The sequence below is a fragment of the Brachycentrus maculatus genome, unplaced genomic scaffold (genome assembly GCF_059751285.1).
Source record: "Brachycentrus maculatus isolate JH-2025_06_01 unplaced genomic scaffold, ASM5975128v1 h1tg000303l, whole genome shotgun sequence".
Taxonomy (NCBI): Eukaryota; Metazoa; Arthropoda; class Insecta; order Trichoptera; family Brachycentridae; genus Brachycentrus; species Brachycentrus maculatus.
The window spans coordinates 1,427,182-1,454,756 of NW_028281053.1; the positions used below are offsets into that span (position 1 = coordinate 1,427,182).

The 27,575-nt window shown below is 30.6% G+C and overlaps 1 protein-coding gene across 4 annotated transcripts in view; it reads left to right on the plus strand.

The window, feature by feature from the left end:
- Positions 1 to 21,114, plus strand: part of LOC148304829 (diuretic hormone 45-like) — a 171,463-nt gene extending 150,349 nt beyond the window's left edge. For 2 of the 4 annotated variants that reach the window (XM_088267690.1, XM_088267689.1), the window contains exons 3-5: positions 14,475 to 14,620; positions 15,361 to 15,474; positions 20,271 to 21,114. In XM_088267690.1, the coding sequence (XP_088123816.1) occupies positions 14,489 to 14,620; positions 15,361 to 15,474; positions 20,271 to 20,534 (510 nt within the window). In that variant the 5' untranslated portion in view covers positions 14,475 to 14,488 and the 3' untranslated portion in view covers positions 20,535 to 21,114. The remainder of the gene's footprint in view (positions 1 to 14,474; positions 14,621 to 15,360; positions 15,475 to 20,270) is intronic. The other 2 variants (XM_088267688.1, XM_088267687.1) reach the window with 1 other exon arrangement.
- The last annotated feature ends 6,461 nt before the right edge of the window (positions 21,115 to 27,575 follow it).

A 27,575-nucleotide genomic window follows, 5' to 3' on the forward strand; every position in this document is an offset into this window, starting at 1 on the left:
ATAGGGGAGGTAAATGTGCTAAACACATTACAAGCACCAATTGATAATTAAATTCAGAACGACGAATCGAATGGAATGAAAGAAGAATTTTAAAATTGATGTACATTATTTTTTGTAATTAATTCTCATGAAAACGCATTTCGTTTGATTCCTTTTCAATAATGAATGTCCCTTCGTAATAATATACTATGGTCGACCCTTGTATAATGTAGTCCCAGATCAAAGAACATGGCCTTTCCACCCTCATATCAAAAGAAAGTGGAGGAAAAATAAGAGGGTTTTATTTATTCTGTTGTTCATATTCAGGAATTTGTAAAAAAACTCTTCTTCATAAATTCGATTTCATTTATCTGAGGTTTACATCGAAAAAGGTACTAGTACATATCGTGGGTACATTTGGCAAAAACGTTAACTCTAGAATCCCTGTTTGAATAATCCAAGTTATTTAATGATTTTAGCCCGAATAAAATACCAGCTATTAAACATTAAGTTGAATTTACTTTTAAAACCACATATATATGACATTTCAAACTACTTGGTGTATTTTGCCAGTTTATAGAACGTGAACGTTGACAACTTTAAAATATACAATATTATGTCGAAATTTCATGTTTTTGAGTTAACGTTTTTTGCCAGTTATCCACGATATTTTACAGAAATCGATCACTCCTTTCAAGAACGTTTTAAATAAAAAAATGACAATTTTCAGTTGTGCATGTTTTCGGATTGCCCAGAAAATGTACTTTATCCCAGCAAAAGAGGCATATTTTAAATTTAATATTTACCCGCTACAGGGCAGAAAGTGTTGTTTTTTCATTTTGAAGAAAAGGTATTGTTTAATTATTTTTTTAAATATACTAAATATTTTTCAAATGGAGAAAAAACCATCAAGCTTTACCTAAAAAGATCGCTTGCACAGTAAAAAGTTCAATAAGTGGTTTGATATTTATTTTTAATACATTGTATTACATTTTTAAACTTTAAAAACGTTCTCCTGAAAAAAAAGTTTTTTGATTTATGACGTTCTTGAAAGGAGTGAGCAAAATGTTTTATGTTATTTTCATCGTAAATCTTTTGCATACAATTTTTTTTTCCTATTTTTTTAGGAATATTTTATAACCTTTCGTGCATATTACAAAAAAGTATAAAAATCTCTGATGTAGAATTTATGTAAATAATTAGACACAGAAATTTTCTTATTGCATTTATTTTTTTATTAATTTCAGAAGGGAATATAAGTTTGAGGCTTATTGTATTTGATGGAGCATAATATGGGATTGTAACATTTTCATGATTATGTTAAAAAAAATACAGTTATACGTGAAATAAAATATTTTACTATTATGTACTAATATTACCGTTTCCCCTCAGATAGGCAGAGATGATGGAACGCCACACCTTTATGTCCTACACTCCTCGCTTCCTTCACATCCATACATCTAGTCATACATACCCTCCGATTACGTAGACTTTTGACACCACCAGATGTTAGGTTCTGATTGATTTGATCTTGCCAAGTTTTTTTCGGCCGCCCTCGTTCTATTCTCCGCTCACATTCGCCACATATATTTTTTGAGTCATTTTTTCATAGTCCGTTCGCTCCACATGTCCATACCACCTTAAAGAACTCTTCTTAATCTTAACAATAAATAATTGTTTCAATATAATAAAACAGCGTGTTATAGACGAATATAATAATAAAAAATCCACACACATACAAACATCGCTTTATTTATGTCGAGTAAAAACACCCTTTGAAAAAAATGTAGACATGTTTATATGTATTTGTTTCATAACCATAAAAAATGACAAAATTGTAAAGATTTAATCAATTTACAGTTGGCTTATTCAATTTAGTATTTTTTTTTCAAATTTATGACATTTGATTCGGCGACTTTAATTTTAAAATGTCGTTCAATTAATTCCGCTGACGCGATTCTGTTAAAATTTCCGATTTCCAATACAGGTTAGCTAAGCTCGGCTAAGCCAGCCCATTGATTGTAATTTGGGCGGGAAAAAGGAACGCACACTAATCGGATTGGCGGGAAAGTATGTACGAGTAACTGTCAAACGCTTTGTATGCAAGCAGTGACTTCTATATCTAACGATGACCGTGATTCCAGTTTTGGCAACATCACATTGACCATTATCAGTAAACCGATTTATTAACTTTTTAAAGATATTACAAAGGAATTTAAAGCTTAATTAATTAAATTAATTTAATTATATGATTTAAAGTAATTAAATTTGTTTAATTTATTAATTTAATTTAATTAATAATTTAAAATGAATTAATTAATTGAGGCTCTAAAGGCTGGTAATTGAAAAGAGAAAAGTTCTTAAATAGCGATGAAAAATAACAATTTTGCTTCATTTTCACCATTTTCGTAAAACACTACCTCAAGGACGCTTATACAGATATGGATAATTATATGAATATGATAATGATTGATTTAAAAACTATATTAAAGAAAAACGTCGTCAATCGTCTGAGCCTGGAGGGGAAAAAGTGGAGCCGCCGTATTGTTGCGGTCTTCTTCTCGGTCATCTTAGGCTGAAGCATGGCCAAAATGTTGGGCAGACACCTCCCTGAGCAATGGTAACGCCGGAGAGCGTATTTAGGTGGTATGGACATTTGGAGCGAATGGATAGCAAAAAAAAATATTTGGTAAATGTAAATGGAAGGACGGGGGCGGGCAAAAAGGACTTTGCACGACCAAATCAATCAAAACAATTGTATTAAATTTTATAAAAAAAAATGTAACTATTATTTATTAAATAAAATGTATACATGGAATTTTATATTCAAAATACATTAAAAAGGTTTATATTTGGTCAAATGACAAATTCATTCATAATTGTGACAATTATTGGATAAGTAGCAAATAAATACCTGTGTGAAGTTTATGTTTCCCCATCATTTAATTAGAACAAAACGATCAAACGTGTGAATATTTCGTGACGGCTATGTGTGATTCTTAAGTGCAAGTGTTAGTAAAAGGAAGGAACCTTTATCAACGGTAAAAAACTGTTTTTAAAATACTGTTATTATTACGGACATTAAATTGACAGATAAGTGCTTTCTCTACTTACATACAGAGGTCACTAGTATAAAGTGAAATGTCTATAGTTACGAGGGTTACAGTTAGCTTGGACTAGCCGACTACAGATGGCAGCAATACCGAGTTTGACAGCTAGCATCTTTGTTACTATCTAACCATCACGCCGCTTCACGCAGGAGTAGGCAGAGATAATAGAACGCCGCGCCACTCTGTCTTTGCGAACATTATTCGCCTCTTCTACGTTCATTCATCTCCTCATACATACCCGCCGATTATTTCCACTCTTAACCTAACTGCTTTCAAGTATTTGACATACAATTGTAAATAAGAAATTTAAAAAATATATATATATTCGTAATTAAATAAATAAATACTCGCAAGCAAATTGAAAATTAAAATGCCACCCAAAATTTCTAAATTAAAGATCTCAGAAAAAGGCTCTCCAGCATCCTCAGCTCCTCAGTCTCCGCAGCCATTATCGGCTGAGATAAGCAACGCTATATCTGTCCTCCAATTGGAAGTCCAGAAGATGGCCGAGATGGCGGAGAGAAATAGGGAAGACATTTTAAACAAAATTAATATCTTTCAACAAATGTATATGGATATCCTAACGAAGGTAACGGAAGTCAGCGATAGAATCTCAGCCGTCGAGTTTGAAAACCAAGAACTTAAAGCAAGATTGGCCCACGTTGAAGAAAGATGTGACGCCAGATTATCACGTATAGAACGGGATGAGAATCGTCGGGAACAATTTCTGCGTTCTAACAATATAGAAATATCCGGGTTTCCAGAATCAACCAAAGAGGATCCGATGGAAATCGCATTTAAAATATGCGGCGCATTAAATATTGAAGTCAAAGCTTCTGATATTGAGTCTTCACACCGAGTGAGAAAATTCCAACCCTCAAGTAAGCCTAAAAACTTGATCGTTAGAATTAAAGAATCGAAAACGAAATATCAACTGGTCACTTCAAGCCGTAAAAAAAAGGGCCTATCTTACGCCGAACTGGGGCTCCCAGGTTCTGGCAAAATTTATATAAATAATCATCTTACCCTCTTCAATAAACAGTTGTTGAGGAGGTGCAGGGATGCAGCTCAAAAAGCAAATTTTAAGTATATTTGGGAAAAAAATGGTGAAGTATTTGCAAGAAAGAACGACACTTCTCCATTTTTTAAAATATCTTCCGAAGACGAAATTAAAAAAATATTTCGTGATCACTAAATTTCTGTATTTCTTTTTAATAGCTTTTTATTATGTATTACTATTCGCCTCAATTATTGTAATAGCATTGCAAATTCCTATCTATCCTATACACTTCCTTCCCTCTCACACAAGCTTCCCTTTCTTACACCCTGCAACCCATTTACTTTTTACCATTACACTTATTTTAATGTTAATTTGGGTGCTCAGTCTCATTCTTTTCATAACTAAATTTATTTCTGTAAAGTTATTCTGTTTTGATATAGAGTCAAAATGGAATTACTCACCTAATTCATCAATATTTTACATTTCCAGCGTCAAAGATTTCATCGACTTTGCGTATATTATTGTTTTGTATTTACCTTGCTTTTCTTCACAGGCGCGAGTGACCTAAAAATTTACTATCAAAATTCACGCGGGCTTCGAGGGAAAACTCACGAATGCCAACTAAATATTTTGAATAGTGATTATGATGTTATATGTTTCACGGAAACTTGGTTATTGGATGGTATTCATAATAGCGAACTCTTTGATTCAAGATATTGTGTATTTAGAAGAGATCGTGACTACGCTAATCTTAATTGTAAACTTGGTGGTGGTGTTCTAATCGCAACTCACAATAGACTCAACGCAACATCAAACGTTGTCTGGAATTCCGCAGCTGAAGATATTTGGGTTTCATTTGATATTAACTCCAATAAAAAAATCCACATTTGCTGTTCATATCACCCTCAGGGACGTAATTATACCTCAAGTCTTGTAGCGCATCTCAACAGTGTAGAAACTGCACTTTCTGACAAACCTTATGATATTCTTCTTTTGCTAGGTGACTATAACCTACCTAAAATTGACTGGATTTTGGATGAGGGTAGTAATTCACTCTCACCTACAAATTATGATTCGGATACTAGTAGACTACTTGTGGAATTCTTAGCTTTACACGGTTTACTACAATTTAATAATGAACGCAACAGACTTAATAGGATTTTAGATCTCGTTATGACTAATTTTATCCACTGCCTTACATCTCATTGCACGCATCCGATTGTTCCCGAAGACAGCCACCACAAATCTCTAATAATTGACTTTCAACTTTCATTCTTGAATCCCACAAGATGTCTGAAGCCAAACGCAAGAGAAGTCCAGCTATTCCACAAGGCTGATTATTCCAAAATGAAAGAGGACCTCGCTCAAGTAAATTGGGATCTTGAATTCCATGATATGAACGTAAATGATTCTACGGATAAATTCTATAACATTATTTATAATATAATTGAATTACGTGTCCCTAAAAAAATAGTTTTTAGCCCTAATCAATACCCCCCTTGCTATACCAAGGTATAGCAAAGCCCTAATAAAGATATTGAAAGAAAAATCTAAATTCCATAAAAAATGGAAGAAATTTAAACAAGTTGAAGATTTTCAAACTTTTTCCCTCTTAAGATCTCGTCAAAAAACCGTTCATAAAATATGTTACGAAAAATATATTGAAAGTGTGGAAGAAACCTTGAAAACAAACCCAAAAATTTTGTGGTCATTTTCTAAATACAAAAGATGTAACAACTCTAATCTACCGTCGTCAATGCATTTAAACAATGTATCTTCCTGTGACGGTTTATCCATATCAAATCAATTTAACGATTATTTTAAGTCCGTTTTTGTACCTGACTCTTCTGGCAGTACATCATGTATGGCGCCTCCTCAAACTAATGATAACGAAACAAGCACTTCATTGAATATAATTGACTTTGATCGACCTACTGTCCTTAAATACCTTAGTAATATTGATGTAAATAAGGGTCCTGGTTCAGACAGTATTCACCCTTTGCTTATTAAACATTGTGCTGTGGAACTTTCCATTCCGCTCTCCAAGTTGTATACACAATCTTTTAGAGAGGGATGTTTTCCCTCCGTGTGGAAGAGAGCACTCATTACTCCTATCCACAAAGGTGGTGACCGATCCGATATCAGTAATTATAGACCGATATCCAAACTTCCACTTTTTGGAAAAACTATGGAAAAAATTGTCACGGATAAAATCAACCCAGTAATAAGAAATGACATTATATTGAACCAACACGGATTCTTAAGAGGCAGGTCGATTGAGTCAAATTTGCTTGAGTTCAATCATTTCATACTATCGGCCATGGAAGAGGGCTACCAGGTGGACGCCATATATACTGATTTTGCCAAGGCCTTCGACAAAATAAATCACAATGTCTTGATTCGTAAGATTCGCGAAATGGGTATTCATGGTGATCTTCTTAGATGGCTCATTTCTTATGTTGAAAATAGAAGCCAAGCGGTAGCGGTTCTAGGATTTACTTCTAATTACATTATGATTCCTTCTGGGGTTCCCCAAGGATCCCACCTGGGCCCATTATTATTTTTAATATACATAAACGATATTAACAAATATATCAATCAAAATTTTCTCATGTTTGCTGACGATACCAAGTTATTTATACGAGTCAAGTCTTTAGACGATTGTTCAATGTTGCAAAACGATCTCGATAATCTAGTGTCTTATTGTAATCTTAATCAGCTTTTTCTGAATGTCAATAAATGTTTTAGCATTACGTTCACAAGAAAAAAAAATAAAATTATGTTTGATTATGAAATTAACAATAGTCGGCTGACCAGGAAAACTGAATTAAGAGACCTTGGTGTTATAATGGACGAGAAACTTTTGTTTTCTTCACATATTGAAGCCTGCGTTAATAAGGCCTACAGAAACTTAGGTTTTATTTTTCGAACCACTAAACCATTTAAAAATACATCATCTCTTGTAACTTTATATAACGCTTATGTTCGTAGTCACCTCGAATTCGCCTCAGTCGTTTGGAACCCTGAGTACGCTATATATATAGCTCAACTTGATCGTATTCAAAATAAATTTCTAAAAATGATGGATGGTAAGCTTCATTTAAGTTTCAACTCTTATGAAGAATCTTTAGCCTTCCATAAATTATCTTCACTTAGTAAACGTAGGAATATATCAGATTTATGTTTTTTGTATAAAGTTATAAATAATATGACTGAGAGCCCTTATCTTCTTGCGCAGATACCTTTTCACTGTCCAATTAGAATCAATAGGCATAGTCATACCTTTTATAATCCAGCACCAACAAAGAACTATACAAAAAATTCCTTTATTTATCGAAGTTGTGGAAAATTTAATGAATGTTGTACCGACCTTGATATGTTCTACTCCAATCTTTTAAAATTTAAAGCTAAATTGTTCGAAATCTTATAAACCTAAAAAAGTAATTCTATTCCCTGTCCTTTCCTTTTCTTTCTTTCCTATCACTGCCATCTCCTTTTCTCTTTATCCCATCCTTGTCTCATGTCTCTTCCTTTATATAGACCTCTCTTATGTATAGTTGTGAAGAACTATAATTGGTACTCATGATTTTATTTTTTGTATTCTGTATGTATCATATATTGTAACTGTTGTTCTTCCTTCCAATAATATAAAAAAAAAAAAAAAAAAAAAAAAAAACTATTCTAATTATAAGTTAAGTACCTACCCTACTAAGTTTTGAGTGAGGATCGAGTAGCATTGAGCATGACTGAGATCTAGGAGGCATTGGCAAAGGCTTTGAGTGCAGAAAGCGGGAATTATATTCAATTGTCTATAGTCCTCTGGTTGCGTTTGAGCAATTCCAACCATTTCCAGCATTTGAAGATCAAAGTTCCGATTTCGCAATACGAATACCGCACTTGATGCATTCTTCAACCGGAGGGTTGATTACATTTTCCAGTGAGCGCATGCGATATTCGATATGACGTTTTGGATGACATTTACCAATAAAAGTTTTTCACATAGAAAACACATTTGAATTTGAACAAAAGATTTTTTTAGCTGTAACAGGTAAAAAAGTGTCGTTTTTGGAAAATATGTTTTACCGCGATGGCAGCGCTATCTGTTGAACGTCATAGCAACACGCGTAATACGTATAGCAATTAAATTGACAAGTCAAATTCGACTTAGCATCCAAGTGACGACCTTGTCAAAAATTTTTTTTTTACTGCAATGGCAAGGCCATCTGTTGGACGTTATAGCAACATACGTTATATGAATAAAAACGAAATAAACTTAAAAGTGACTTAGGATAGTTCGGCATCCAGGGGAAGAATTTATCTTTTCATTGATTCATTCAATAGTGGTATTTACTAAGTACAACATTAATTAAAAATGAAAGAATTTATCGTTCGTCTGAAAAATCATTTGAATTTTTTACTAAAGAATAACAGATTTCTCGTTTAATTTGTAGAACTCTATTTTAATGTATACATTGAATATTAAAATCAAACACTGATTTCTAGAGTCAACTAAATTGTATTTTAATATTAAAAACACATAATAATACAATTCAAGGCCAAACAATTGTCACAAATTTTATTTTTGTGTGTTTTTAATAATAAAATACAAATAAGTGCACTCTTAAAATCAGTGTTACATTATAATGTTTAAAACATGCGTATTAATTTTAAATCGAATGTTCGTTTGATAATGCCCTAACAAGGCGAAACGATTGTCACAATATGTATAATTTTTTATGTGTTTTTTGTTAGTAAAATACAACTTAGTAGACTCAAAAAATCTGTGTTTGATTTAAAATTAATATATAAATTAAAATGGAGTTCTACAAATTAAACGCCAAGTCAATAAATTTAAAACATACACTTAAAGATTATGTTAGATTAAAAAATATATATAATTTGTATTTTGACCTTGGAGTACCTATTTAGGTTTGTATTATGTTAACGATATTCGATATTAAAGTGTGCGTAGGTAGATACTTAATAAATAGGTACGTGTGTTATAAGCGTTCAATCTTGAAGATGGGTATCCATTTTAGTTTTATGTTGATAAGAATTCTGGTCGAATAGTGTTGACCCTTCTTGAGACATCTTACAAAGATCAATCTCTTTGCTTCTTGCGACGCGCCGACTCGAGGTGACCATAAGTTACGAAAAAAATATTTTAAATGTACATGATATATTTTAAATTTAATTGAAATATATATAAATAGTGTCAGAAATGAAGACTCTGAGGAGCATATCTGTCAAGGGTCTACGAGATAGAATAAGGAACACCAGGATAAAAGAAATATGCGAGATCGAAGATGTCGTTAGGTGGGAAAGGCAACTATGAACCCGGCTTTATATCAATCAAAGGGATGATATAAAATTGGTTTGTTACCATATCAAGTCCCTTTAGTACGTGGAATATTGTGCATGGATATCATATCTGAGCAACAAACAAGTAAAAAGTATAAAAATCCTCTAGTACACAACCCACAATGATACCCACATCACCCACGACGAAGGATTGGTGGTCCCACGAGTGAACAATAAATATAGATTTATGTATTAATTTTAAATCAAACACAGATTTTTTGAGTCTACTAAGTTGTATTTGACAAGATGTTATTAACATTTGTTTAAAAATGTTATAACTAGGCTAAACAATTGTGACAATATTAATTTTTTATGTGTTTTTGTTCATAAAATACAACATAATAGACTCAAAAAAATCTGTGTTTGATTTAAAAATCAATACATAAATTAAAATGGAGTTCTATAAATTAAACGCCGAATCAATAAATAAATAATAAATATGGAAATTAACACTTTAATACTAAGTTCAAAGAATTTTTAATTTATTGCAGGTGGAGGTATACCAAAGGCAAAATTAAAGCATGGGTAAATGATCAAGTGATGTCAAGCAGCTGGTTAATTTGGGAAAAGGCAAATATTGTAAGGACCTTACTCCAAACTTAGTTGTGTTTATAGGCTCCACATGTATTTTGTTATAACTAACTAACTGTGGAGGATGCAAACCCTCTGTTACAGTGCTTTTTCTGTCTGGATTTCGGACATTCATCCACAAGATGCTTCAAAAAGGAAACTAGTCAACAAACATGCAGCAACTGTGCCGGGGACCATTCCTTTAAAAATTGTGATAAAAACAGGACATAAATAGCATAAATTGTAGAAAAATGAATGATAAATATAAATGGAACACCTCCACGAGTCATCAGGAAAATGACTAAGATTCCAATTACTTAAAAAAAACTGTTTTTTCTGGCACAGCAAAAAATTGATTACTAATTCTAGAAACCGCAAGTATAAACTCATTATTAAAAACGCAAGTTCAAATGCACATCTTTGTATATTAAGAGGTTTATATATAACATACCATATATTATTAATTGATAATTTAATACCAGTAACTAACTAACTAGTTAGTTATAACAAAATACATGTGGAGCCGATAAACACAACTAAGTTTGGAGTAAGGTCCTTACAATATTTGCCTTTTCCCAAATTAACCAGCTTGTATTTTGTTATATATTTCCCGTATTATAATATTATTGCTAGAATGTGGTCACCCCACATCGGGATCACCTTCTTCTATCAATCTAAGCAAGAGTGGACACACTCCCCCCACACATTATCATCTCACTTCCCTCGGGGTAATGCGTACTTGGAAAGTGGTGACGCTTTACCCCAAATCTTTCGGCGTGTTGTGGCGATTTATGTGTCGGTACATATTTAGGTTGTTACGTCCGGGGATCAAGACATATTTGCCGTATTTTACCGTCTATAAGACGTGCCTTAATTTTTAAGCAATTTTTTTCTTTATAGTTTTTTACCATTTTTATTGAGCGTCGGGTTGTGGTCCCGTGGACTCTTGAGTCAGTTCGAATTTACTCTACTACAATTTGATATTTATTTTTGATAATGAGCCGTTTAGGTTCACAGAAATAGTATAAAATTGAAGTACGTCTCGAAACCATACCTGAATTATGGACAAAATGAACTTTTCCACCGTTGTGCAATTAATTTTGGAGAGACGAATTCTTACAGATCGCCGATTGATTTTCAATTAGGTTTATGTCTGGTAAAAATCTTGATCAGCCCAACACAGTTCATTGTTTTTATGTGAAAATTTTCATAATTTTTTTGGATTTGTGGCAGGCGATCCTGCTGAAATTCCATTACCATTTGACCTTCGTTTTTGTATCTCTGGTAGCGTCTTTTCCAGTAGAATTGGGTAATACTTCTCGCTATTCATCATCTCAGTCACTGAAAGAAGCAGCCCTGGTCCATAATGAGAGGAACACCTCCAAAACATTTTTTTAAGAGGTGTTGAAAATACGAAAAAAAAGTTTTATTTAAATTAATCTGTTCGATACTGTATGTCGAGTGAACACTTAACCTCCCTATGATAGCCCTGTAAATATCCAGAACTATATATTCTTCTTCATGTACGTTGAAATCTCAAAAAGTGTTAGTAAAATAACAATAAATAAAAACGTATTACGTATATCGATTTATCACAAAGTAATCTTCTCAAACTATCGCGTGAAATTATTCCAAACAAGTATCGTTAGTAAAGTAGTTGAGATAAAATAAAGTTGGGAAATGTCCTCCATTCCGCTAAGAAGATTGGCAAATGGACCGCGTGATGTCACAACGCCCTGTTGAAACATTACCCTACAACTTTTCCACCAAAGGATTCACATAATTTCATTATATCCTGATTAAAAAAGGATTACCTTACAAAAATGCGAAAAACAGCGAAAAAGGCTCATCGTTTTTAGTGGGTAGTAGGTAAATATATTTTTTAAGTGGGGTGAATATCCAACTTCACAGGATTTAAGGCCTTTTTCGTACGTCATGAGCTTTAAACGTTACGAAAAAATGGCGTTATAATATCATGCGAACCGTTTATTTTAATCAGGTTATAAGAATACAGGAAGTTGTAAGTTCCAGGATTTTGTAAGTTTATAAGGGTGAATTCTCGAAATATGAATATTGAATATTTTACATAATAAAATGTTTGCTTCTCAACAGACGCAGATTTCAATAAACTGCAAAATTTATCTTAATTAAATAATATGTATTAAAGATTTTAATTTAAGGCAACATATATATATATATATATATGTATATATATATATATATATATATATATATATATATATATATATATATATATATATATATATATATATATATATATATATATATATATATATATATTTATATATATATATATATAATACTCCCAAGTGGACAAACTTAGATTTATGAACTATGATTGGTTTCCTTTATTTAGCAGATACCCTTTTATTCAGATGTATGCAAGATCTTCAACGGATTATTTTATATACGTTAAAATGTGAAAATAAATCCTCAGTGTAGAAACGCAGATTTGTGAACAAGGATTTGAAAACACCTACAAATGTTGTGAAAAAATAATTTGAATTACTCATTGTGACGAAGTGTAAAAATCTAGTCGAAAATATACAAAATCGTTACCGTAGAAAAACCGGTGGGTTATATCGTAGGTATACTGGCAAAAAACGTAAACTATACAATCCCTGTTTGAAAATCCTAGTTATTTAAAGCTTTTAGCCCGAATAAAATACCCGCTTTTAAACCAAAAGTTGAATTTACCTTTAAAACCACATACTTATATGATATTTCAAAGTACTAAGTATATTTTGCCAGTTTAAAAAACGTTGAAAACTTTAAAATTTGCGTCATTAAGTCAAAATTGCATATTTTCGAATTAACGTTTTTTGCCAGTATTCCCACGATATTATAGTGTATATTTTATCATTAACGCAAAGTTTAGTCCTAAGAAACAGTTGAGAAATAGTCGAGAAAATCAAAATTTCTAATGGAAATGTGATATTCAACATCTAATCACAATATCCCGGAAATGTTTTCGATATTTTTAGAATATTGAATATCCGAAGGACACAAACAAGATGTAGTGTGTACTAAATTATTATGTCCTTACGTTTCTTATCACAAGCGGTAGTAGGGAGGGGGTAATATTACGTAAACATGAAGTTGTGTTTGATATCACACGGGATCAGTGGAGCTGAAAATTTGGTGACCCCATGATCGAAGAAAATTGTGATTTTCCTGGCATCGAATACACCCACATCATAACACAAATCAGTATAAGTTACCTTGCTAGCTTCAGTGACAAATAATCATATTTTAGATATAAATAAATTCTGTATAATATTCCGCTTGCAAGAGTAAGTAAATTGAAGAACATAGACCTTCATATTCTTCTTCATATATGTTGAGATGTTAAACATATAAAAATAATTCCTAAGTCGAGAAACCATATTTGTGAACAAGGATTTGGACACACCAAAATGTTGAAAATGTGAATAAAATCACTGGTCAAATTGAAAGCTTCACAAAAAATCTAAACTCATTTAGTGGTCTAATACAATTTATAATTAAAATGTTACTTTGTTTTAAAATAACTATAAATATTTTATTTTAACTCCATTATAATGTCTACCGGTTTCAAAGCTAACCACTTCTTTATCAAGTATTAATCATAATCAGTCTTGATAAAGAAGCGGTTAGCTTCGAAACCGGTAGACATTATAATTAAGGTGCAATAAAATATATAGAGTGATTTTAAAACAAAGTTACATTTTAATTATAAAATGGATAATCACAAAGTTAATGCCAAATCAATAAATGATATAATTTTTAATTAATGTTTTACTTGGTAGATACCACTATTTCTTAAAATCTACTGTGACACGTGTTTCGATGCATTCCGCGTCATTTTCAAACACCGTGTGGAAATGATGCGGGATGCGTCGAAATACGTGTCACAGTAGATTTTAAGAAATAGTGGTATTTACTAAGTAAAACATCAAATAAAAATGGATAGGTTTTACCACAAAGTGACCGCGGAATCAATTAATGAAATAATATTATCTTGAGATCGGCAAGAGAAGTGATTTTTCGAAAGCTGTCCCACCGCATGCCCAGATCTGATACAGAAGCATCTAGGCTTCCTGACAGATTTACTCTTGCTAAGCAATTTTTTTTAACTAAGTTGCGAAATTTATTGAAAATGTGAAACAATCTAAAATTGTATCCCGATTTTACTGTGAATTTACATTTAAAAGCTTTCAATATACCTGTCACTGCCAATCTAAATAAATACAATATTGTAAGTCCATCACCAAATTTTCTAGAAGTACCTCAGTGTAGGCAGTGAAAGGGATTAGTGTTTAGTTCAATAAGTCAGCTAGATCCGATTCCGACTCGACGTTGGCCGGTTCACAGACGCCCACAACCCCGACCAGCACAGCAGACAGACACGGAAGAGAAGTGATTGTAAATTGATTATTTATGTTTGATTGCAGGTCCCAGAGCAGAGATGCACCTCGCCCGAGTCCTGATGCGTTGGGCACTGCTGGCCGCCTGTGGCGCCCTGGCGGCGCCCCGCGGAGGGATGGATCTGGAGCCGCCCCTGGATCTGCAGGCCATCGACGCCCCACCCCCTGATCCGGTAAAACTTCAACATGATTTATTCAACATGTTTTATTCATTGTTAATTATATTTTTATTTAAACTTATTTATTTTTTTACAAAAATGTTAATAATATTAGTATATAGCCACTCACCGAGATTTTTATGTCTACCGGTTTCGAGACGTACCCGTCTCTTCGTCAGGGCAATCACTACCACAGCATACAAAAAATACTACCCTTCACCACCATAGCACCATTTACACACTCAAAACTACACAAAATGTCTTACACATGCGATTTTTGGTCGACCCGAAGACCAACATCCACTAGTTTCAGCAACAGATATGCGTTACGAGCCGAGGTTAAACATACCTGGTCTAAAGATAAGCTTAAACATCGTGTGGTGGTTAACACATTAGGCTATCATACATCTTCCAGGTTCAATTCCAAGAATAAATAACAATAAATCTTATTTATTTTTTTACAAAAAATGTTAATAATATTAGTATATAACGACTCACTGAACTTATTAACATTTTTGTAAAAAAAAAAAGACTAACCACAAAGCAAATGCTTTAAATATTAATAATATTGAGAATATAACAATAAATCGTTAAAAATATTTGGTTTATGGGGAGATATCAAAGTTTTCTTTAGTGCAGCTTTATGTTGAATCAGATAAATTAATGTAGTTTTTAGAAATAGATTAGTTTACCACCCCTATTCTAGATGCTTTCCTATCGACAATTTGTTATCAATTTGAACCGTTTGGTTTCAGGAGACATTCGGCTACCTCCTACCTCGTCTGGCCGCCAAGTACCGCCCTTCTCTGCAGTGGGGAGGGGTGGCCGACCCTCGTCTCTACATTCTGACTGAAATGGAAAACATGCAGGTTAGTGTTGCCACAGAAGAAAAACTAAATTTTTTTAATCAGAATATTTTAGTGTCTTAATTTTTGTGCGAAAATCTGGACTTGTTTCCAAGGAGAAGTCATGCATATTGGTATCTATAGATAAATGATGTGGAAATCGGGGAAAACCGGCCATTTGTGGACAAAGATTTTTATTATTTTTATTTTATAAGCCTTCACTCGTTTGCGAGTGATTTTGGCTCTTTTAAACAATATACATCGTAATAATCACCCAGAATGTGAATTATTTTAATTTATTTTATTTTATAAGCCTTCACTAGTTCGCGCGTGATATTGGGTCTTATAATAAACAATATACATCGTAATAATCACCCAGGCTGTGAATACATTTGTGAACAATGATTTTTAATTATTTTTATTTTATAAGCCTTTTAATTAATTTTCGCTATTAAAAACTGGCCTTTAATTTTGGCTCTTATAAACTATACATGTAATAAATGTAAAATAATTCAGAAAGAATCTTACAAACATGTACGTAGATGATAAAAACTCGAATCAATAAAGTTGAATTAAGTAAGATTTTTTTCAGTACAGACATTCATGAATGTTTATGCTGAAATTTCATGAAATTTGTGAGCAAAGAACAAACACACTCAAAATATTGTGAAATTCACACCAATTAAAATAAAAGCGCTTGTAAGTTTCCAGTAAACGCAACAAGTAGCTACTTCTCGTCAGATTCAGAAGTAAATGGGATAATTAAATAAGTTTTTAATTACGCTGTGAGATCATTTCTGCTCCTGGCGAGAAAGTTCCTCACTGAATGCGACCAGTTTTTTAATCATTACTACACGATTCAAGATGTAACTTTCTTTTTACAAAATGGTGTTAGTAAAAACAATATGTATTTTAAATATTTTAAATTACATATTTTATACATAAATTATTCGTCATCTTTGATGATATGTCAAAGAATATTATGAAAATAACTCCTGTAATTGGAGAAAGTATTTGGACACACTCAAAATGTCGTAATTTAAATAGCGCCATTTTCGTAAAATACTACCTCAAAGGCCCTTTACTGTGATTTTCAATCTCAATTTTTTTTTGGATTTCACAATATAATATTACATAAATTCAAGTAGGTACAAATATTATATTATGTTTAAACAAAAATATATATGTACCACAAAGGCATAGTCTGTGTGTAGGTATACATTTTATTTTAGGTTATAATAAAGGGTACTAGAGAGAACACAATAGATATAAAAAATATAAATATATTAAACATGCTATTTTAAGATACAAATATGTATTTGAAATATCAAATTTATACTTAGTTAATAAGTAAACAACAAAAAAACAAGAAATCAAAAATGTTAACAACAGGAAGGCTTTTTCAAAACAAAAAAGCTTGACATGAAGTATGTTCCGGGATACTTCATGTCAAGCTTTTCAATGTTTTTATTTTATTTTATTTGTTCGGGAATTGTACAGCTTTACATTTAAAAAAAGAAAAAATAGTTACATTAATAAAAATAAAGCCAATTAAACAATTCCACATTTATGTTATAATAACTTTTAAAACACCAAGATATATTTTTTTATTATTCAAATATCATTTAAATATTCATTACAATACCATATTTTATCATTTTGTTGAATTATATAAATAAATATTGTAATTACGTAAGCACAAATATTGTTTTGTTTAATTGATATTGATAGTTTTTAAAAAAATACTCATACCGTGAAAAAAAGGTGCCGGAACACCGCGGCGTTCCGACGTTGAAATGTATAGCTATCATTCTCCTTTTCTCTACATATTATCTTTCTTCTCTCTCATGTAACGAAATGTACCCCACAAGCGTGACGCGTCTTTGAAACACCTGTCACAAATCTCGTCCATTATCGTCAATTATCGATCATCGAATCACCGCCAAAGAAGTTTCGTTCCAAAATAAGTTTGTATTTTTCTCCAAGCTCATTTTGAGAAACCGCCCGAAAGGAGTTTAGCATGAAGTTACCAACTTCTAGTACTTTCACGAAACAAAGTACATATCGCTCACTCCTTTCAACAACGTCATGTATAAAAAAATCATCAATTTTATGTTGTGCATGTTTTCGGAATGCCCAGAAAATGTGCAATATCCCAACAAAAGTGTCAAATTTTTAACTTAATATTTACCCGCTACAGTGCAGAAAGTATTGTTTTTGCATTTTGAAGAAAAGGTATTGTTTAATTATTTTTTCAAATAAACTAAATATTTTTCAAATAGAGAAAAAACATTAAGGTTTTACCTAAAAGATTTGATGCACAGTAAAAAGTTCTATGAGTGGCTATATATATATTTTTAATACATTTTAATTATATTTTTAATCTTTGAAAACGATCTTCTAGAAAATCAAGTTTTTTTTAAATATTATTTATTTATTTATTTCAAAACATATTACATACGTAAGTCATATATACATATAATATTCCTGATGAGTAATTTCTATTTCTCATTTTGGGACATGGGATTAAGGTGAACACGACTGGAACACAAATAATAAAGTAACAAAAATATTTTTTTTTATATAACCAAAACTAATACTAATACATGGCAAAATATAAAAACAATAAACAGGTATAATATATTAAATAGGCACAAGAAGCATATTTAAAAGAAATAAATGAGAAAAACTTACCTTATAAGAAGCATACATATTTAAAAAAAACAAACAAGACAATATAAAAATGATAAAATATAACAAATGAGAAAAAAAAATATATATATATATATATATATATATATATATATATATATATAAGGTAAAAACAAAATAAGAAAATATGACTTCTCACTACATATATATCTTTCCATAAAGTACCTTCTTAGATCATTTATTTTGGATCCCCGAATGGGTTTTATTTTATATATGACGTTGTTGAAAGGAGTGAGCGATATGTAATCCACTTCTCGGTAACTGCTTGGCTTAGCTACGACCCTGAAAGAGTATTTACCCTACATATTGGTTCGCTATTAATATTAATTTGCCAAACTTTTACTCGCGATTGTTCTGAATCAAGATTGCGTGTGGAGTAAAATGGTCAGGGCGTGGAATGGACCTGACCAAACCGGACGATCGGATTTGTGATTAAGTTTATTGAAAATTTAGATCCGGTTTATCAGAATTTCGCAAAATATAACCGCAGCGGTTTTGAATACATTAAATCATCTATATCGTAGTCGTACAGGAGAAAGTGACAAAGTGCATTTTTTACAAAAATTGACTATTTGATATCTTACTAGCTTAATATCGCCATGAAAAAATACCCAAAGGATTTTAAACTTGGAAGTATAGTATATTGATTTGTTGAAAATGACTAATTGCATTGGTGTTTATTATCTTGCCAAGCAAAAGTGACTTGAATGACCCTCCTGAACATTTTACGTTTTGGTAGTTGGTCACTTTCTCCTGTACGACTATGATATATTTATAAAAAAAGACCTAAATTTAATATGCTGATCTTTATACATACATTTTTAACGATAAATTGCCAAAATATTTTAAAGATACATAAATAGTTTTAAACAAAAATTGTCATGAACATATTACTAGAAATAAGAAAAAATAACACAACCATTGTTGAAAAAAACAGAGTCGCAAAATTGTTTAATGTATAAGGGTTTGAAAATGTATGATGTGATGCCTGAATGTATGAAGAATGAAAAGAGTCTGAAAGAATTTAAAAATAAAAGTTTTGTTTACTGTGAACAATGTAAATTAAGTGTAAATAATAGTTAATATTAGTTGTAAAATAAGCTTAATTTGGATATATATATAATATATATATATATATATGTACATATATATATATATATATATATATATATATATATATATATATATATATATATATATATATATATATATATATATATATATATATATATATATATATATATATATATATATATATATATATATATATATATATATATATATATATATATATGTATATATATATATATATATATATATATATATATATATATATATATATATATATATATATATATATATATAAATATATTTTTATTTTTTATTTTTTTTTTTAAATAAATTCCTCTCATCACTGTTGGTGCATTTTTGTTGAGTTTAGTTTTGACTTCTTATCAATTTCTAAAAGTAAATAAAAATACCTAATTTCATATCTATGACATGTGCTGTAGCACAACAGTTTTATGAAAAAAAAACTACTTTGTTTTTAACCACTTTTAATCGGTACTTTTCTCCAACCGGTTTCGACAAGAACCTTGTCATCATCAGGGTTTAACGTGTACTGGTTCTTGTTAAAATCGGTTGGAAACAAAGCAGTTTTATTTTATAAAGTTTACAAAATGTGCCACAAGCTATCTGTGAAAAACATTCAAGAAAAAATGTGCCGCAAAGTATCTGTGAAAAACATAAAAAAAAACTGGGTGTAGTTTTCTTTATGAAAAGGCTCCGCCCGTTTTAATTCAATTTAAAAAAACATGTTATTTTATTAACATCAACAAAAAAATACTTTTAAACATATATTGATGATTTTTCCTGCAAATATTTTCCCCTCCTTTTCGCAATGTCAGCACAAAATTTAAGTGTGCAATTTGTTCTTCAGACGGTACCAATCTCCAAAGATTATCGTTCGATCTCGTTTCAGCACTCCAAATAAAATAAATGTGGGAAGAGCCATTTGTTGTTGTTTATTATATTTTATTAAAATGTTTATTGTAAAACGCATTTCCACCAAGAAATGTCGGCACAAGTAACGTTCGCTTCCGTTTCAGGACCCCGACGACCCTCTACGCTCCAAGCGCAAGCAGCCATCGATGTCCATCGTGAACCCCATGGACGTCCTCCGCCAGCGGCTCCTGCTGGAGATAGCTCGCAAGCAGATGCGCGAGAACGAGATACAGGCCGAGAAGAACCGGGTCTTCTTCAAGAACGTGGGCAAGCGCGCCGGCTACCCCGAGACCGCCCTCCAAGCCGGGACGCTCTCCTTCACCAACCGGCGGGCTGCGGCCGACGGCTTCGGGACGAATAACCTATAAGACGAACTCACTTTGGATATTTTAGCGTTAGGTAAAACGAAGCCAACATACCGACACGACAGGGCAATTAGTTGCTCGCATTGACCGCAAATTATTATCATTATTATTACTGTATTATGCAAATATTCAATCATACTGAGAGGTTTTATTGAGCGCTGGGAATCGGAGTTTTCTTTCGTTGGTTTCTTTGGTTGCATTGCGCGGGAAACGCATTTTACGCCATATTTGATGCTTTTGAAGTTTTACATATCGTAGTCGTACAGGAGAAAGTGAACAACTAACAAAACGTAAAATGTTCAGGAGGGCCATTTAAGTCACTTTTGCTTGGCAAGAAAATAAGCATCAATGCAGTTAGTCATTTTCGACAAGTCAATTTATTATACTTCCAAGTTTAAAATCCTTTGGGATATTTTCAGGACAATATTAAGCTAGTAAGATATCAAATAGTCAATGCACTTGGACACTTTCTCCTGTATGACTACGATATTAAAATATGTCAAACCATATATAAGTTTTACATATTAAATTTTTTTAAACATTACATAAGTTTTACATATTAAAATATGTTAAACATAACACAAGTTTTACGTATTAAAATATGTTAAACATTGCATAAGTTTTACATATTAAAATATGTTAAACATTACATAAGTTTTAAATAGTAAAATATGTTAAACTAATGTAATCATTAGTTTTACTTATTAAAACATGTTGAACATAACATAAGTTTTATATGTTAAAATATGTAAAATATTACATTCGTTTTACATATTAAAATATAATAAACATTACAGAAGTTTTACATGTTAAAATATGTTAAAAATTACATTAATTTTACATATTAAAATATGATAAACATAACAGAAGTTTAACATGTTAAAATATGTTAAACATAACATAAGTTTAAAATGTTAAAATATGTAAAACATTACATTAATTTTACATATTAAAATATGATAAACATTACAGAAGTTTAACATGTTAAAATATGTTAAACATAACATAAGTTTTATATGTTAAAATATGTAAAACATTACATTCGTTTTACATATTAAAATATGATAAACATTACAGAAGTTTTACATGTTAAAATATGTTGAACATTACATTCGTTTTACATATTAAAATATGATAAACATTACAGAAGTTTTACATGTTAAAATATGTCAAACATTACATAAGTTTACATATTAAAATGTGTTAAAACTATTGTTTCCCAATATTTTGGGAAATAAATCTAGCAATATTGACATGATGTTGCATTCATTGCACAAATTGATTTAAAAGTTTAAAAACTTTTTTTCCCATTAAAGAATCATTAAAATTTCAAGAGCATTTAAAACATAATATTTTACATCTTTTTTAACATCATTCAATTGCATTAGCTCACAAAAGCTTTGAAATATGTTTACGTCTATTATTTTCTTTAAAATAAACATCTCAGTGGAATAAATTGAAAATTTACGATGGTAAAAATTATAACTTTAAATTTCACCGCCATATTTTTCACTTACTTCGGTTTAAAATTACATGAGCTTACACAAAAGCTTCCAAATATATATATGTCAACTGTTTTCTTTAAAATAAACAAGCATCTCATTGAAATATTTCGAAAATTTACGATACGCAATATAATAAATATAAAATTCATCATTTTATTTTTCATTTATTCCGGTTTAAAACGATGGGGTATTCAAATATTCAACTTTGAAATGGAAACGGCGGTATTTTGTACTTGTAATAACAGCTGGGAATGGAATATTGTACCAACTGGAGCAGAATTTAAAGAACCGGAGTCGTTTATAATATTATTTCATAACGCGCTCCAATTCTAGTGTACTATTACTAAATCTACATAATATTATATTCGTTAAAATCTTTCATTCCGGTCAGTTCCGGTCCATTCACAGCCCTGCATTTTATCGTTATCTTAACCCAAGTGGGTTTAGGATTAGGTAAGTACCTAATCCAACCAAATAAAGTTTTCCTTGTTAATCTATATTTTCATTCATTATATGTTAAAAAAAAAGTTGATTGGATTATTCTAACAATTAATACATATTTTTAAAGTAATTTTTTCATTAAATCACTCACAGTTTTAAATGGGCTAGTTTCTCGCATTTTTGACCATATTTTTTTTCTATGAAAAGTAATTAGTATTCTGATTACTCCCTTAAAGCAAAAATCCCAGGGGGGGTCAAATAAATATAAGTGATTTTTTCACTGTAATATTTATTCAATATTACCCTGGACTGGTACCTGAAGTGGGGGCTGATCACCTTTCCTTCATGTGTAAACGATCGAGATAACACTGCGTTTATATGAAGCAGTGCCCTATGCACCATTGGGGTGCGGATAAGGGTTTAAAAAAATCACTTGTGCATTAGGCCTTCCACGATGGTGTGAAATTAATGCGTCTTAATATAGAGTATCATTGGAATACAGTAAAAATTACAATTACCAACGTTTTCAATCGTTTTTAGAAAAAAATACTATACAACCTTTTATATTGGCCTTAAAGTACTATTGTAGTTCACGCATAAAAACGGAATAATTTGGCACGAAATTAAAATAAGTATTTTTTAAATTACTTCCAGATAAAATACAAATATAAAGAATTATAAAAATTATTTATTCAATACGACTTTTTAAACAATATTAAAAAAAATAATATAAATATATCAGAAATAAAGAAACTAGGTCATTTTACAAAGTGATCAACTACACTAAATATTATTATATAATTTACGTTTGAAGCACTAACTTTGTGATTTTCCATTTTATAATTAAAATGTAACTTTGTTTTAAAATCGCTATGAATATTTTATTATAAATTAATTATAATGTCTACCGGTTTCGAAGTTAGCTTCAGTTAGCCGCTTCTTTTTCAAGACTTTGGTCATTGATTAATAATCAGTCTTGAAAAAGAAGCGGTTAGCTTCGAAACCGGTAGACATTATAATTAAGTTAAAATAAAATATTCATATTGATTTTCAAACAAAGTTACATTTTAATTATAAATATTATTATATTATATTACATTTCTGTATTTTTCTAATACAGAAATGCTTTTAAGCAAAATTTTATACTTTCATACATTATTATTTATGCTCTAATATATCACAAAGTGCGTAATCTTCATATAAACCATTTCTTCCTGAGATATCTGTTTCCACTGTCTTCATTTCTTCATACAGATTACAGAATATTAAGATTTAGCTTATTTTGAATGAAGCAGTAGCTATTTTCCCTTGTCATTTTAAAACCATGATCGTCATTTGATGGATTTTTAAAAACAGTTTTTGATTTTTAAATATTATGTCATAGGAAAACGATGCTCCGATTCCCATGCCTTCAAAATAAAATTATTTACTATAATAAATATAAAAATGTTGATGTTTTAGATGCGTGTTAGTATATGTTGCAGCTAAGGATTAAAAACACCTTTGTGAAATCTTAAAATTTTTAATATATGATAAATTTAAAAAAAATCTAATTATGTACGGATGTATAAGAAAATAATTTTAACGCTGAAATATTTAAATACTTCACTGTTGGTATGTATTTCTACGTAAAATCTGTACATTCAACTACCTTCAAACCTTGTATTTTATTTAAATTATTTGTTATCTATAAAATATTCACAAAAAATGAATCAGTATTTTAAAATATAAATTTGTATTTATTTATACCAGAAATAACAATTTATGTATATTAGTACATCTTGTTATATTTTTCTAAGAGTTTATTTTGCATATACAAAAGAACTGGTGCCAAAACAAATATATTTATTTATTTACAGCCAAATTATTTATAAAAGTTGATATTTTGGTAATTTTTAAGTCAATCTATATCTTTCATATTTTAAAATATTTATTACGTTACAAAGGATCATATTGCTTGCCCAACAAAATTTGTCATCTAGATTGTTTTAGTTAACGCAAAGATTATGAGTGATTATTTTCACAAAATTAAACTGAGCAAAATATTGAGTGATTATTTTAATAAAATTAAACTGAGAGAAAATCTTGAGTGGTTATTTAACAAAATTTAACTGAGAGAATATCTTGAGTGATTATTTAACAAAATTAAACTGAGCAAAAATATTTAGTGATTATTTTAATAAAATTAAACTGAGAGAAAATCTTGAGTGATTATTTTAACAAAATTAAACTGCGAGAAAATCTTGAGTGATTATTTTAACTAAATTAAAATGACCGAAAATCTGGAGTGTTTATTTTGACAAATTAAACTGAGCAATAATTTTCAGAGAACATTTTAACAAATTCAATACATTAATGATCAATTTTTAGTGTATTGAAAGTCATCTCCTGTAGTATGTCTCAATCATTGTATGTCAATTGTCACAATTTTTCGTATGGGTATCGCGTTCATTTTCAGAGAGAAAAACTGATTCGCAAGTGGTTTTGTAGTAATATCTATCCATTGTAAAATTTAACGCTATTTCAACACACGATAACTTATCATAATGATGAAATTCGTAGTTGCATTATTGTAATTTATTATGCACTTCTCGGAACACGCTTTGAGAGCCGCTGCCCTAGTTAACCCCGTGTTAACTTTGGATTATAAATTGATTAGATTGGATTCAAAACAACTCACAAAAACACGAATTTCGAAGTAGCATTAATGTAATTTTTACGCTACTTGAGGCGGCGTAATCCTCCTCGGAGCACACTTTGAGAATCGCTGCTCTAGGAGGTTATCCTGTGTTTACTTTGGATTTTAAATCGATTCATTTGAATTTAAAATTAAATTGAAAACAATACACAATAACTGTAAACGATGACGAAATTCGCTATTGTAAATTTATTACGCTGCAAGCAGCACGACAGCTACAAGTCGTAGCGCACTTCTCCTCGGAGCACGCTTTGAGAACCACTGCCCTAGGTAATCCTGTGTTAACTTTGAATTATAAATTGAATTAAAAACAACTCACAATGATGATGGAATTCATTGTAGCATAATAATGTACAATAGTACATTTATTACGCTCCTTGTGTTGAAACGCTTTGAGAACCACTGCCATAGGTAATCCTGTGGTAACTTTGAAATTTAAATTAAATTAAAAACAACTCAAATGATGATGGAAATCATTGTAGCATTATTGTACATTCATTACGCTCCTTGTGTTGAAACGCTTTGAGAACCACTGCCCTAGGTAATCCCATGTTAACTTTGAATTTTAAATTGATTTATATTTGTTTAAAGTAACACAAAGTACCCCTGTGATTTCTAAAGTAAATATTTGAATCTCCAGCCAGTTCAAATATTACGTAGTCAAGTCACCCATGAGACCTTTTTCTTTTCTTTTCCACCATTGTGTTTATTATTTAAATGTATTTCACAACCTTTGTTGGGCACTTAAGATGATCTTTCTTCTAGAGCTTAGTTTCCCTTATTTTTATACATACATATATAATACATCTCAAGATTTGCATTTCGCAAGACATTCCTTTGCTTTTAGATCAAATAAACCTTTGATTTGCTTTAAATCCTATTTAATATTAATATTAATAGCATTCATTGTTCCAATTGATAAATATGTAATATTTAAAAACAGCTAGAATACTAATGTAAGCATTGAATAATCTAATATCATGCTTTTTAGTGTGAGGAATCATGTAACTAGTTTTTTAAATATAAATAACTATACTTGTATAATTTTCATTATGTAGAGAATTGATGTAGAAACTTAACGAATACAATTTACGAATATCGAAAGCAAAGATTACGATAAAGCCATGTGTATTTATTTTGCGGAATGCATTTAGACAACGCTTATACACTGGCGTCGAAAATGTTGTACAAAATTGTTCAGACTGTAAATTAATTATTTCAATAAAATGGTAAAGTTGTAAGTGCTATTTGATTATTATTATCACCTTATCCACAAACCTTCTTCATATATTTTTTTAGAATATTGGATACAGGGCCCTCATGAAGTTACCCCGATACTGAAGTGCGAGTGGTATGTTAGTTTGCCCAGCTACCACACTCGGATGGGTCAGTAAGGCATAGAGTAGCAGGCTTCCGGGAAAGGCAGATGAAGAGCTCCAATCTCATCATATAACTGCTTGTGGAGCACATATCGCTCACTCCTTTCAACAACGTCAAATATCAAAGATTGTCAATTTTCAGTTGTGCACGTTTTCGGAATGCCCAGAAAATGTACTATATCCCAGCAAAAAATCAAAGAACTTGATATTTCAGGAGATCGTTTTAAAAGTTTAAAAATATAATAAAATGTATTAAAAATAAATATCAAGCCACTTGGTGAACTTTTTACTGTGCAACAGATCTTTTTAGGTAAAACCTGAATGTTTTTTCTCCATTTGAAAAATATTTAGTATATTTAAAAAAAAACAATTAAACAATACCTTGTCTCAAAACGCAAAAACAACACTCTCTGTCATGTAGCGGGTAAATATTAAGTTAAAAATATGCCGCTTTTGCTGGGATAAAGTACATTTTCTGATCATTCCAAAAACATGCACAACTGAAAATTGACAATTTTTTATATTTGACGTTGTTGAAAGCAGTGAGCGACATGAGTAGTCACTTGTAAACCAAATTATATTAAAAAAAATAGTTTTTTAGCCAATGGCGGCGACCGGTAGAATAATAAATCTTGTACTGATTTGAGCTTTTTTTGAGAGATTTTAGAAAGTGAAATGACGATCAGCATAGCAAGATTTGCTAGAGCATTCATTTTTCTATGATTTATATGTGAAGCACTAACTTTGTGATTTTCCATTATATAATTAAAATGTAACTTTGTTTTAAAATCACTATAAAATCACTAAAATCACTATAGTGATTTTAAAACAAAATTACATTTCAATTATAATTGATTTCTCTATTCCATTTTATTCCTAACTTAACGAGTTTTGGCAGATTAATGTTAAATATGGACGATATTTTTAATTTTATACTGATTGGAGCCATTTTCTCAAAAACTTAATTTTTTAACATAACGTGGTCTGTAAATGGGCTACTCAAATGATAAGTACGAGTAAA